Source organism: Catharus ustulatus, chromosome 3, assembly GCF_009819885.2.
Source record: "Catharus ustulatus isolate bCatUst1 chromosome 3, bCatUst1.pri.v2, whole genome shotgun sequence".
Classification (NCBI taxonomy): domain Eukaryota; kingdom Metazoa; phylum Chordata; class Aves; order Passeriformes; family Turdidae; genus Catharus; species Catharus ustulatus.
In genome coordinates, this window is record NC_046223.1 from 88,892,048 (window position 1) to 88,906,006 (window position 13,959).

General features: G+C 34.3%; 1 protein-coding gene across 10 annotated transcripts in view; it reads right to left on the bottom strand.

The window, feature by feature from the left end:
- ADGRB3 (adhesion G protein-coupled receptor B3) overlaps positions 1-13,959 on the bottom strand; it is a 513,515-nt gene that overhangs the window by 81,524 nt on the left and 418,032 nt on the right. For 9 of the 10 annotated variants that reach the window (XR_004417317.2, XR_004417316.2, XM_033054203.2 and 6 more), the window contains 4 exons: positions 11,914-11,999; positions 8,371-8,469; positions 7,883-8,054; positions 451-546 (listed from right to left, as the gene is read on the bottom strand). Coding sequence is in view for 8 of the 10 variants with exons in the window: in XM_033054203.2 (XP_032910094.1) it covers positions 451-546; positions 7,883-8,054; positions 8,371-8,469; positions 11,914-11,999 (453 nt within the window). In the remaining 2 variants the exon portion in view is untranslated. The remainder of the gene's footprint in view (positions 1-450; positions 547-7,882; positions 8,055-8,370; positions 8,470-11,913; positions 12,000-13,959) is intronic. The other variant, XM_033054198.2, reaches the window with a different exon arrangement.

A 13,959-nucleotide genomic window follows, 5' to 3' on the forward strand; every position in this document is an offset into this window, starting at 1 on the left:
TTAGTAAATTACGTAAAAATATTAGCAAAATTCATTATCTCTTAATTTAACACACTAAATAGATTCCCCCTGTAAAATGCCTAGCACTTTCTCCTTATCTTGTTTGACACCATTTTTCCAGATCTCATGAAGGGAAATACATTAATACTATTTACACCAACACTAGAAAAAGTCACAATATATTATTAAATTATTTTTTATTCCCTAATATAATAATCTTTTGTCCTAAAGAACACTGGTGGAAGATACTAATTCACGGTCCTCCACAAAATAATCACATCAGTAATTTAAAACTATTTAAGATATTTAAACAAGCAGATGATAACGTAAACAGACTTTTGCTTAGGTGTTAATATTTCAGCTATGCAAACTTGCCACATATAATACAGAAAGTTTTTCTTTTTGTTAGGAATACTAAATTCATAGTCAAATAAGAAAATAAAAGCTAACCATGATTTGAGCATGTCCATTAGGAAAAGAACTTGAAGAATCTGCATTGATTGGATCCTGGCAATTTCTTAGCCGACATCTGAATGCATCTTGAACCTGTGAAAAAAATAGCTTATACTGATTCTTGTGTAACATCATAGACTCCTATTAGAGATTAAATTATATCATATGGAATACAATGCATGACCTTTCTTTACAACACTTCATAAATCAGAGGAAATAAACATAAATGCCTAGTTTTTTAATTTCATACATTTGTTATATTTTGTGGCTGCAATAAATTTGTCTATCACATGATTAGTTTTATGTATGGCCAGAATTAGCTACCAGACCGTTATTATATGTTATTTAAGCCAGTTCTGTCTTGGTGATAGCCTTTGGCTTTGTCTTATTCACTTTGGTAGACATCTGATAACAAGATTAATAGATATACTGCTAACCATAACATACTGCAAGAAAAAGTGTACCTTCTTGATAAAAGTATGATTCTTGAAAGACAGTTCTTTACAGTTATTATAATCAGACAGTTATTGAAATTGGTTCTAACAATTATTGTCATTTGTACATTAAACAATAAGTCTATTTGACAGATATACTGATTCCAATGATAATCTTTAGCTCCATGTACAGGAAATCTAATGCATCTCTTCTAGGAGTAAAACTCTTCAGATGAGATAAATATCTTCAGTGTGACACACGAAGAAAAGTGGACTTTTTGCACATAGACAGATTTTTTGAAAATACAAAAGGAAGTTAGCAGAAATTACTCTTTATTTATATGATCCATAAAGTAAATTTTAAGACTTCTCCCTAAAACACAGTATATTTGAGGAATAATTTTTTATAGGAAATGCTATCTTTGCATTCCTTTTGGACAGAGTGCATGTCTAAAGAAAAAGTATTATTCACCACTACTGTTAGAAATGCACTTCAACAGAGGGGTGCATTCAGAGAAAATGCAGTTTCTGTTTGCTGACAGTAGAATGCAAGCATATTTTACTGTTTTCTCTAAACAACAAGGATTTCAAGGCAACTTTTGGAATATAATGTTTTACAATGTGAATTTTAGTGCCAGAAATGCAAGTGTCTATACTAAATACATAATCATATTCCTGATTGCAAGATGTAACTTGGAAAACAGGAACTTGGTTGGGTGATACAATTTCTTGTTCAAATATAAAAGTACTATGAATGAAATGCCTATAAAAAACTACATTCTATTTATTATCGGTAAAAATTACTTGATGTCTCATTCAGAATAATTAAAAGGGAGAAAATTGTCTTCTACTCATGGACATTTTGAGAACAGAAGAGGATAATTCATCAATTGTTGCTGATGAGGAGCTATCCCCTTTAAATGTATCATATTCTCATGTAAGTTGTTTAGAAGCTATCACAAAAGCAAAATTGAAATTTAAAAATATTCTAATTAGAAAGCATTTTTTAAAGGGCTCAACCCCTAAACAAATAGGAGTGCTCTGCAGTCTTGATAAGTGACTGTTGAAGGTGGAGGGAGACAAAAATAGGGCAGAAAGAAGACTGAAGCAAGGTGGGAAGGTTTGGGTTGATTTCAAAACACTGAGACTTACCACATGTTGTAATTTAAAGTGTGCTCAATTGAAACTCAGATTCTGATTTTAGGTCACTACACTTGCTTTGGTTTTCCATGTGTTTGATGTTAATTTAATTTGGCATCTCCCAGTTGCTTCAAATTTAATCCAAGTCTTCTCTCACTTTATCAATGCTGAAGTTAGGTCGCACTTCAGAGTTTTATACTCTTGGATAACCACTGGCACAGTGATTTGACAAAAAATATAATAAAAAATGCCTCCTTCAAAGCATGCCCAGCTGTGCTGAATCTCATCTCAAGGCATATGATGCTTGACCCCAAAGCATTGCTACTTCAGAACACACTGTTTGTCTTACTGCACTTTATGCAGTGGCCTCCTAATTTTTGAGACTCTGTGTTCATGGAGGTTCCCCAGTTCTAATATCTCCAGAAGATCTCAAGAATCTCATGTCAGACTTTCAGTCCCCTCTACGTTAAAGCAATGAACCTTGATTTTAGGATCCTCTTAAATGTGCATGTTTCTTACAATGCTTCTGAAGTGCAAGCAGCATATGATCTGAACATGTTAACAGAATGTCAAATGTATCCATGATACTGACATATGTTGTAATTTCTAGATGTCCTCACCCAAGTGAGAATCAAAATGGTTGAACTTTCTAAATACCAGCTTGCTCTTCTAAACTGCTTGTTCAAAATTGTTATTTGAGTATGTAAAGACTGTGCTGTCTTTACACTTTTCATTGAAATATAATCTTGTTTTCCCCCCTGCCTTTTAACATCAAGTTACAAGATTTTCTTAGAGCCGGGCATAGAAGGAGAGACAGATGTGATGAACGTGCGGCTACCAGGGAAGTAGTTTCCTTAGCAACAGTAACCAGCTCCAAGCTTTTATAACTTACCCTTGCCCTACTCATGTACTTTTTATTTTTCTCCTGCAATTCTGAAATGTGGGCTATAGATGCCAATGATGAATTTAATCCAAATGCTCTCTACTCCGCAGAACACAGCTAAAGAAAATATTTCATGTGGGTTCCTCCCATCACCAGCATTAACATAAGTTACTAAGAGTGATTCAAATCAGCTTGAAAGCGCCTTGTGTTCAAGCAGATCAGGCAAACTGTTTTGCTGAGACACATAGGCTTCAATGCTGACCCCTTGTATCATTCCATGACACATTCATCACCCTCTTCCAATCTCAATTAGGTGTTTAGAGAGCAAAGTGAGGGAAAAATAGAACAACTCTAGGCTCTCTGGGCTAGCAAGGCAAAATAAAGCAATAATATCTATCTACCTTGCATTTTTCTTCCAAAACTTCCAAATAGTCTATCCTTAAAAAGTATCATATTCATTTTAGAGGTTAGGAAATAGAAGTACAGAAAAATTGAATGTCTTTCCAAAAGACACTGAATTGATGGTGGACAGAAATAGATGACACATCACTTAATTCTCTTCCAGTTAGTTGGTGAAAATCCCTGGCTTCCTAATTCAGACCCTGCCCCAAAAGGTCTTCAACACAGTGTGTTAGAGGAAGTAACAAATATTTCCATCATTTATGTTTATATCAATACAACTAAGAGAAAAAAAGGAGCTTTTACATATAATTGTAGAAGTCTGTCTCTTTTTGTGATGCAATGACAATAAAAGCATAGTAAAGCAGGGCTGTCCTCTTTGTTTGAATTTTATGGAGATATATTCCTCCCCAAATTTCTTTCCCCTGACAGTCAGAATTATTGTTTTGCCTGTGGTGGCATGCTATAAATATTAGATCACTCTTATAGGCTATAACTGAGATAGCTTTCTAGTCGTCATCAAGAGTGACAAATATGCTGGCAGGATTTCCTTGACAGGCACTGGCAGAGCTAAATGCTTTTGCAGACAACCAAAAGTACCAGACTATTCTTTCAGCTGGGAGGCACCATGTGCAGTGCACAGATGGCATTGCCCACTCTACATGATGGCCACTCCCTTGGCCTGTACTCACCTGGGGGTCTCTGGGGTTGGAAAGCCAGACTCCAGAGTCAGACAGAAACATACCTTGCTGGACTTACATGTCTTTCTGTGTAGTAGACAGCTATGACTTTGCTGCAGCAAAATGAACCAAATAATTGCAGACCATACACATTTTTGAAATTAAAAGTGATTCAACTTTTACTTCTTTGTGCTTCTTGAAGAAATTTCTATGAATGATCTTTTCTCATATGAAAAATATTGCCTTAATTAATTCCTCAAGTGTTTTGACCAGTTTGCAATTTAAATCTGGAGGACTAAAGAAAATTAAATGTGTTCTGTCAAATAGAGTTCAATCAGCAATATACCTAGGCTTTTTTGTCTTCCACAAACGTCACTACCATTGTTTTGGCTAGAGATAATCTACTGATTAGTGAATAAGTTGTCTCTGTACATTTACTTCTGCCTAAGTTGTCATGGCTGAAGAAGAAACATCCCCTCCATTTTGATAAGGCAGAACCTGGTCAAACATTGGTGCTTTTTGGGACTCACTGGGAAGTCTTCTCATGAGGTAATTTTTTAAAAATACCATGTAAATAGATTATTTAGCTGCTTTATAAAATGCCTTTCTTCTAGAATTTCCATGTTAGAACTGCGATGTGTCACTGCTAAGACTGACTCGCTGGAGCAACTTTATTAGTTGCTAAACAGAGTAATGATTCTTTGCAGTTAGATTATCTATATATCTATCAATCTCTATCTAGTTATATCTATCTATCTATCTATCTATCTATCTATCTATCTATCTATCTATCTATCTATCTATCTATCTATATCTCTATCTCATCTATATCTATATATCTATCTATATCTATCTATCTATATATCTATATCTATATCTATATCTATATCTATATCTATATCTATATCTATATCTATATCTAATCTATATCTATATCTATATCTATATCTATATCTATATCTATATCTATATCTATATCTATATCTATATCTATATCTATATCTATATCTAATCTATATCTATATCATCTATATCTATATCTATCTATATCTATATCTATATCTATATCTATCTATATCTATCTATATCTATATCTATATCTATATCATCTATATCTATATATCTATATCTATATCTATATCTATCTATCTATCTATATCTATATCTATATCATCTATATCTATATCTATATCTATATCTAATCTATCTACATCATCTATATCATCTGTATCTACATCTAATCTATCTATGTTTTGCTAAACAAGGAGTGAACAAAATAAACCGTAACTAGCTAATTAGCTGATTTCCTACACATAAACCTAAATAAAAGATTCCTATATAAACATACTTATAATGCAATATTGACTACATTAGAAGCAGTGAGCTAAAAGTGGTTACAGTCAAAGTATCCTATGAAATTGGAAATTGAGTTTACATACAGAAAAGATTAATTTCACCTCAACCACCACAGTCCTACCAGCGAGTTTGGTCAGACAATAGTGTTTCTATGAAATTTTCATCATTATTGAAACATTCCCTGGGAATGGAGCATTTGCAGAAAAGAGCTGCCATTAGAATAGGAAATTCATCTTTAATTCAAGGTTTAGTGCATTGTTGGAAGATGTCTGTTCTTAATCTTTCTTCAACAGTCAAAATACATTTTTTTCCAAATAAACTCCTGCATTACTGCACTGATGCAAACTTAACTGCTGCTTTATTATTATTTTATTTTATTTTATTTTACACTGTGCTATGTTATTTTATATTAAGAATTTCTCACAGATTTTGGTCTTTTTGCCAAAATCAATGTCTAGTAACCGGGTATATGTTTTAGCCTCTCTGGATCCTTACAAAAGACACAAGAAAATGGAACTAGGACAGAAGGAAATGGAATTAGAACATGAGGAAATGAAATTAATAGAGGAATTCAGATTGGATATTAGAAAAAGGTTCTTTGCCCTGAGGTTGGTCAGTCACTGGAACATACTTAGTCATGGCTCCAAGTCAAGGTCAGAGTTTGAGGAGTGTCTGGAAAACTCATAGTCATATGGTTTAGTTTTAGGTAGGTTAGGTAGTGAGGAGCAGGGAGTTGGACTCAATGATCCTTATGGGTCTCCTCCTACTGACAATATTCTATGACTCTGTGAAAGATAATGTTATTCATACTGCTTTAGTTTTGAACATTTCACATGCAACCTCAAGCAAGAGGTACATATTCCAAAATAAAAATGATTCTCTGGGACAGTAAGTGGGAGGCTAATTAATAAATCCCAATGGATACAAAAATTTCACACTATGAAACCACTATTCTTTCTACTGAAAATAGATGCAATGTCTTACCATTAGACTAAAAGAATATATTAAATGATTGCTTTCGGATTTCCAGATGAGCCTACCCTACCCCAGATGTAAATCATATTGGAAAAGAAATTGCTGAAGAAAATAAGGCGATTGCAAGACAGTTCTACATAAAATAGATTTTTCTTGAGTATTATCTCTTATTGTGCACATATTATCCTGAACAAAGGGAAAAGTCAAAGGAGAAAAAATAAAAGGTATTAAATGAGGTAAGGTCCCTCCAATACGAGAGCTGATAAACCAAGAAATAAAAAAGTTCATTGCCTCTAACAGTGTGATTAAAGTGAGAAGGAATCAGCACAATGTAAGGTACTAATTTCTGCAAGATATTGATTTTTTCTTTAAAAATTGAAAACTTCATTATTTGATAAGACAATCACATATGCATACTGTGAAGGATAGTGATATAAATCTCATGCAAAGTGGTACAATGCTGAAAAAATTGAATAAATTATGTCACTCAATATTATTTTTCATTAATATACTGAATTTCAGGGTTTAAAGGGTGTCAGTGGTGAAAAAGGAAACTCTTGTGTGAGATTCCTCACTCACTATTGACAATAAACCTTTTTTGAAACATCTTCCTATTTTTTGTGGGTTTTTTTCAGTCCTGAGGTTTTCAAATATCTCTTGTCCATCCCAGGGAAATATGCTGGACATTATAATCTAGTTTACTGGTGTGGTAAATATCCTGAAGTTGATAAATTACTAGCACACACGTATGCCCATGGACCAAGAACTACTCTCCAGTCCAGCTCCACCTGCTCATTTTTGATGGAGGGCCCCATTACCACAGATCTGCCAACAAAGCACTACTGCTCTGAAACCCATCTCAATAGAATGTGGGGTTAGTTAGCAGGTTAGGCAGGTTAGAGAAGCTGTCACCAGAGCCAGATTAAAGAGCACTTGTGTAGGAGCTTTGCCATCAGATTTCAGAGGTGATGAATCCTGTGGCAGGTGGCACTGAGCTGTGAAGGGCAGGCCAGGGTCCTGCTAGTCCTCACTGTTCTCACAGCACTCATGGGCTTCATCCTTGCTGTCCCCATAACTTTAGCAAGTACCTGAGTTTGTAGATCTGAAATGGAAGATCTTCACCAACATAACACATCATCTCCTTGTGTCCTCTTTCAGGGTCATTATAAGATGAAGAAATGTCGCATTTGAATCTGTTTTAGAGAGCCTAAAAATCTATAGTTTTTGGTCCTCAGAAGGACATTCATGTTCACCTTTTCCTATACTCCTTGGGAAGGACTGACATTTAGAAATCAACTTTACTTGGGACTGATTAAAAGACACCTTGAATTAAATTGGTTAAGTTTTATATGGACATTTTCCACTTGGAATTAAATTAAATTCCCTGTCTCTTTCACTTTTTCTCTTTTCCTCATTCACTTGTTCCTACACATTTCACCATAAATTATTTTTCTCTTTCCATGAAATATATTTCTGCAGAGCAAGCTGTATATAACATTAAAGAGCAGTTGAGAGATTAATAGGAGCACAGCCCTTTGGAAAACTGGGAAGCCATTCCTCACCTCCCTTCGAAGAATACAATGGACCATGACAATAACAAAGCCTTGTAATGAATCAAATACTGCAAAAAGTATCTGAAATAATATAGATCTTTTGTCTGTCATGGCCAGAACTGCAGACATCCAAGTCAGTGCTAGAAGTGGCAACACCACACAGGAGCTCCAAAGGGATGCCCTATTGAAAAAAAGAGAAAAGCAGCATTGTAATATTGAAAAAAAACAAAAAAGCTCGCTACTAAAAAAAATTATTTAAAGATGTCACTTTACGAATTTAACTTGAAAGTCATAGACAAGACTGTAACAGTTGTACTTTATGTTCTAAAGAATATCCTGTATTCAGTTAATAAACACATTTGCAATTTTTAAGAAAATATTTAAATGTGCTTAGCACTTTATACAGTGTTAGCAAACACAGTTGTCATCATCAAACTATTGTCTCACATGCACTGTATAAGATTTGTAACAAGAAGATGTAAATGATCAGGACTAACATGGCATTACTGGCGGTGGTGGCTGACAAAGCTGTTGTTGAAACTACTCCACACTTGGCACATTTGAGCGTCAAACCGCTATGAGGCTCACTCATCTGACTGCAAACAAACAGAACACCCACAAAAAGAACAAAATATTGAATTGTCACCAAAAAACGTTGCTACTGAAATTTAGCTTTTAAATATGACGTCATGCAGAAAAAGTAGACTTATTCAAGGTGAATGCTCTATATTGTTGCAAAACTGTATTTTTACTTTACATTATTGTTAGCTTTATACATTAATGCTATGGGGCTTAATTTCATGCAACTCTATTTTTTCCATTTAACCTAAAAAAGGCCCCAAATGTGATCAAAAACTGCTCAGTACACTGAAGTAAACATAAGCACGTGCTAAGGTAGACACACAAAGTGAAATCCCTCTATTCAGACCTGATGAAAGACTGTTGCATTTAAACATGTTTGAGAAATAGCTCAGGACACTTAAAAGAGGGGTGTGAAGTATGGACCATTACGGAGCATTAATAGGGAATGAAACCTGCAAAATTTATTCAAGCATCAAATCAGTATGTGCATACTGTATAGTCAGAATTGTACTAGTGACCTCAGGGCCCACTAATATCTGGAACAGTTTTATTCATGTCATATAAAGGTCTGAATACAGGGCTTGAAATGTATGGAATCAGATGAAATAAATATCAGTTGGTATTAAAAAGGGTGGCCTGTTTTGTCTTTTAATAAAACACAGTACACAAGCATTAAGCTCAAAGTGTTTTGTATAGACAATTGTACCTCTGCACCTGTCAGAAGAGTTAAAGGACAAAACCTGGAATTTAAGTTTTCCACACAGCATGCATTCAGCTTCTCGAATCAAATAAATAGATATCTTTCCTATTGTTTCTCTTTCTGCTATCAGAACTGGTAGTAACCACAGCTGAATAAGATGCGATACAGACAGGAAGGATGCTTTACCTATTCCAGCTGGAAAGTGGTCAACGTGATGAAGATAAGTAACATTTTGGGTTTTTTCCCAGTTATTTCGACCAACTTAAGTCTTTGCTATTGCCAAACCCAGCACTCACAAGACTTTTAATATACTGTCCAAAACAACATTTAACTCCAGTGTTTTTCACTTTGATAAACCAAATGATCCACTAAATTGATTTTCCACTAAAAAGTACAAACTGTATTTCTCATAAAAAGGTGGTTTCCTCCGTAAGAAAAAAGTGAGAACTGAGATCTTTTATAAGATGATTTTGGGGTGAGAAAATAACTCAGTGAATCCACATCAGTAGACACCAATTAAAAATATAGATTAAAGAATGAACTAGAAAAATGCCTTGGTTAAGTATAAACTAGGCTTATGAAAGTACTTTCTGTCTTTGCCTGGCAGTACTTCAGCATTATTAAACTGAATTATTCTCTTTACCTCTACAAAACTGCTCTGGATCTTGCAAATAAAAATAGAACTTAATGTGTGTATAAGTCAAATGTAAATTTTCAGCCTGGGCATTTTCATATGCTTCCTCTTTTACCAGGAAAAGGATCGAGGTCATGATTGAGATCCGGCAACATATTTTTTTCCTACTTGTTGATTCTCCATATGCTTATTAAGGTGATAAATCATATAGAGTTAGTATATTTTGCCCCATTCACTTGTTTTAAATCCTAGGGCCAATCCTTTCACTGAAATTTTGACAAATACAAGTTCAATGTTTGCCAGGAAGAATGAAGCTGCCTTCCTGAGCATGGCTGGCAAAAGATACTTGAGGAATGAGTGACAATCACCTTTCTAGAGGAGATCAAATGATGAACCAATTTCTATGCCCCAAAGAATGACCGAAGAGATGTCATCTGCCAAGTAGTATCAAGGAATGCTGTTGCCAAGCCACCATCTCATGTTATCACACAAGTTAAGATTGTTTCTCATTAGGGTAGCTACATCTTTTCCCCAAATAGCTGGGTTATTTCTAACAGAACAATCTCTCATTCTTTATCCATTTATTTAAAAGATGGATTATTTTAAAATAAAATATTTCTTTATTAAGTCATGCAATTAGAAAACAAGCTATTTGTTTCATCAATAAAATAAAGTATATGCAAATAGATTTATACAGCCTACAACTGAGTAGCTGGAGAAAAAAAAGCAGTTAAATCTAAGTTTGAATATCCCTACAAAATGTACAAAGACAAACCTGTGACTGTTCCAGCTCTTTATATCACTGGGATTAGAACATATGTGAATTTGAATTGGTGACTACTAAGTGATTGCTACTTTTGAAATAATCTGGGTAGTTTTATAACATTTTTTTTATTTCACTACTGTTATTACAGAGTTCAGAATGTTGATGGAAAAATGCAGGTTATGAGATTAATACTTTCTAATGAAAAAAGATGAAAATAGAAGAAATAGAATTACAGGGTTTAGTACATGTTTGTCAAAATGATGGTAGAAGAACTGAAAACCAGAAAGACTTGATTGAATTAATATGAAATGCAAATCACACCGGCTAAAGTATTTATTATAAGTGTATTCATCAAACTTATTAGGAATGCTACTGTTAGTTACATGGCAAAATAATTAAAAGTGAATCTGCAATAAATTTGCCTATAGCAGTAACACATAGAAAAATGAAGGTACCATCATTTATCATTGTTAGAAATGCAGATATTGGTGGAGTCAAACTACAACCCGGCCCAAAATATAACACTAGAAAATATAACTGTAAAAAATCATTATTCAAAGTTTAAGTACAATTTCATAAGCATTAGGAAGGTGATGATGCAGTTGTGAAACATTTTTCTCCAATACCAATGAATCTAAGTTTGCTGCTGCAGCTGTCACCCACTGCAGAACAGTTTCTGATACCACCACTGTGATAATATTTTCTTCTTATGATAATAAAGAGAATTTTAATGTAAATGCATGTAAATAATCAATAAGACACATTTACCTTTTTTTTTCTTTTTTAACCATTGAACCATGAAGATTTTTAAACTTTGATGTTCTTTTACACTAATTTAGAAAATACACCTATGTAGATGTTATGTGGATGTAAGAACAAAGACAAATTCTTAATGTAGTCAAAATGGCACAATAATATTGACCTAAGTATGGGATATATTGCTGTAAAATATATTTTATAACAATTAACAGGAATAACATTTGTTTCCATAGTAATTAATTTGACATCTAGACAAAAATAATCAGTTCCTTCAGAATATACAGATCATAAAACTGCTATCCAAACTGCAACAGCTTTACACATGTAACCATCTTGTGAAACCTCTGCTCAGATTTGTTAAATCCTTGTTCTTATTAACTTAATACTGTTGTACTTGTGTTTTATTATATTTGGTTTGTTTCGTTGCATTCCCTCAGGATAATGCAACAGCAGCTTTTGAGATTAATGGAATCTGTTAGAAACACTTACACTGATATAAAAGTTCACAGCACAATCAAAAGCATTTTTGGTGAATATCTGTAATTAAAAATTGGTGATAAAATTTTAATATGCTTTAAAATAACCCAGTTATTGCTTACCCCGCTCTGTGTTTGAGTTTTTTATCTAGGATTCCATCTCTGGAAACAAGTTTATTAAATACCAAAATGCCAATCACCATGTTGACCTGTCAAACAGAAAACAAAGAGTTGATCTTTCAGTGCCTAAAAATATTGTATCCTGGCTGTATTGTATTACAGGCCTGCAAAATGCCTCCTGTTACATGTCTGAGAATTCCTTCAAAAACTGTGTAGTAACATCCCTGAACACATCAAAAGGCTGTATTCTCAAAAAGGTGACATGTACACACACCCTGCAACAGGCTCATTTGGGAACCTTGAATTCTGCCTGGTATGAAGTTATACATGGGTGCATGTCTGATGGCCAAAAGCTTGACTAATATAATATTTTGTCAGTTTTAATTGCAACAATATATATATCCTATTCCAGGAAAACCACTGCAATTTGAGTTCTCTGCACAGCAAGAGCTAGTCAGACCACAGTTCCTTTTTAAACATTTATGGCCCATGTGGGTGTTCCCACTTATGCAGAACTAGCCTGTGGCTTTCCAGATCTTCCTGCACATAAATCATTGTCTATGCCATTCACCAAAATGTCAGTTTTGAGCCTCATTTGGCTGAAATTTGCTATTTTTGTGGACCAGATGAATTCCTGGGATGTAAGTTTAGCCCCATTAAAGCAAATGGTGTTATGATCACATACACGGACAAAAGATCTAACCTAAAAAAATAGCTGTTGGACTTTAGTACTTAATGGACATATTAATGGCATTTAATGGACAACTAAATGACTGTTATTATCCATTTGTATTATTGAACTGAACTCTATTAACCTTCCTCTGCATAGTCCTATAAATAGGTAATACTAGTTTTTGAATCTATTAAATGAATGTTCCTTTTTTTATTTATTAGAGAAGGACAATCCTTTTTTCCTTTCAAACTGTTTTATCAAAACCTGTACCAAAATACCTAATTGTCGCTAGTGTGCCCTGCCAATTCTATTTCAACTTTATTTTCAGCATTAACATTTTTCAGCTGATGTTACATAATTCCTTGGCTTCATACACTTAGGCTTAAGTGGCTGCAAGGAACAGCTCCTTTCCACAGCTACCAGCTAATGGAAGGGCAAACTGTGACTGTGAACTTCCAACATCTCCGAACAAAGACTTGCCAATTAAACAGAGAACATACAGTTACTTCCATGTGAAAATTATAACTGGCTTTTTGTAAACATCCTTGGCTCCTCTACCATGACAGGGACTGTGAGCTGTACAAAAGGATCCTGGCTTGACTCCAGGCAATGATGAGAAAAACTCCATGGGAGTAGTAAACATCCATTTCAGGAAAATTCACGTAGATGAATAGCTATATCTTTGATGACTAATAACACTGATTCTCTTTTACAAGAGAAAACCAGAAATAACCAGTGCTATAGAGTTATCACAGTATGAAATTTCTGGAATGGAAAGAGGAATTAGATTCAAAATCTGTAAGGGAAAAATGCTAAATAAATTGTTGTGAAAAATCCATACAGACTGCAAAACAGATGTTTGATAGCTGATGGCACAGGTAGGATGTAATTCATCTTACCCTGAAGTAGACATCTGAAATACTTTTGATAGTTTGATCTCTAAAAGTATGCATTTTCTTCACTGACAATGAAATATGGCTAGGAAAACAGACTTGGATGCAGAAATCTACATTGCAGATAGCTACAATTAGGCAGAAATGAATCCTGCACCTAAATGCATGTCCAGAGATGTGGAAGATTAAAATACAAACAAGTAACATTTCCCAGCTATGACAATTTTTTCTTTGCCTTCAAAAGCAGTAGCCATGGAGAACTTGCTGGCAGGTTCCAGTCCTTCTGTTGCTTTTGCTGGCACAGCAATCCACTGCCAAGCAGCACTCTATCAAGACTGTCACTGAGTTTCACAAGGCAGTGACAATTGCGTAGATGCTGCTGATAATAACTCAGTGATGCCTGTAACAAGTTTTCTGTGCCACTAATCAGTACATTATTCTTTCACAGCTTACCGTGTAAGCATGGAGAGATAATTAGTATAA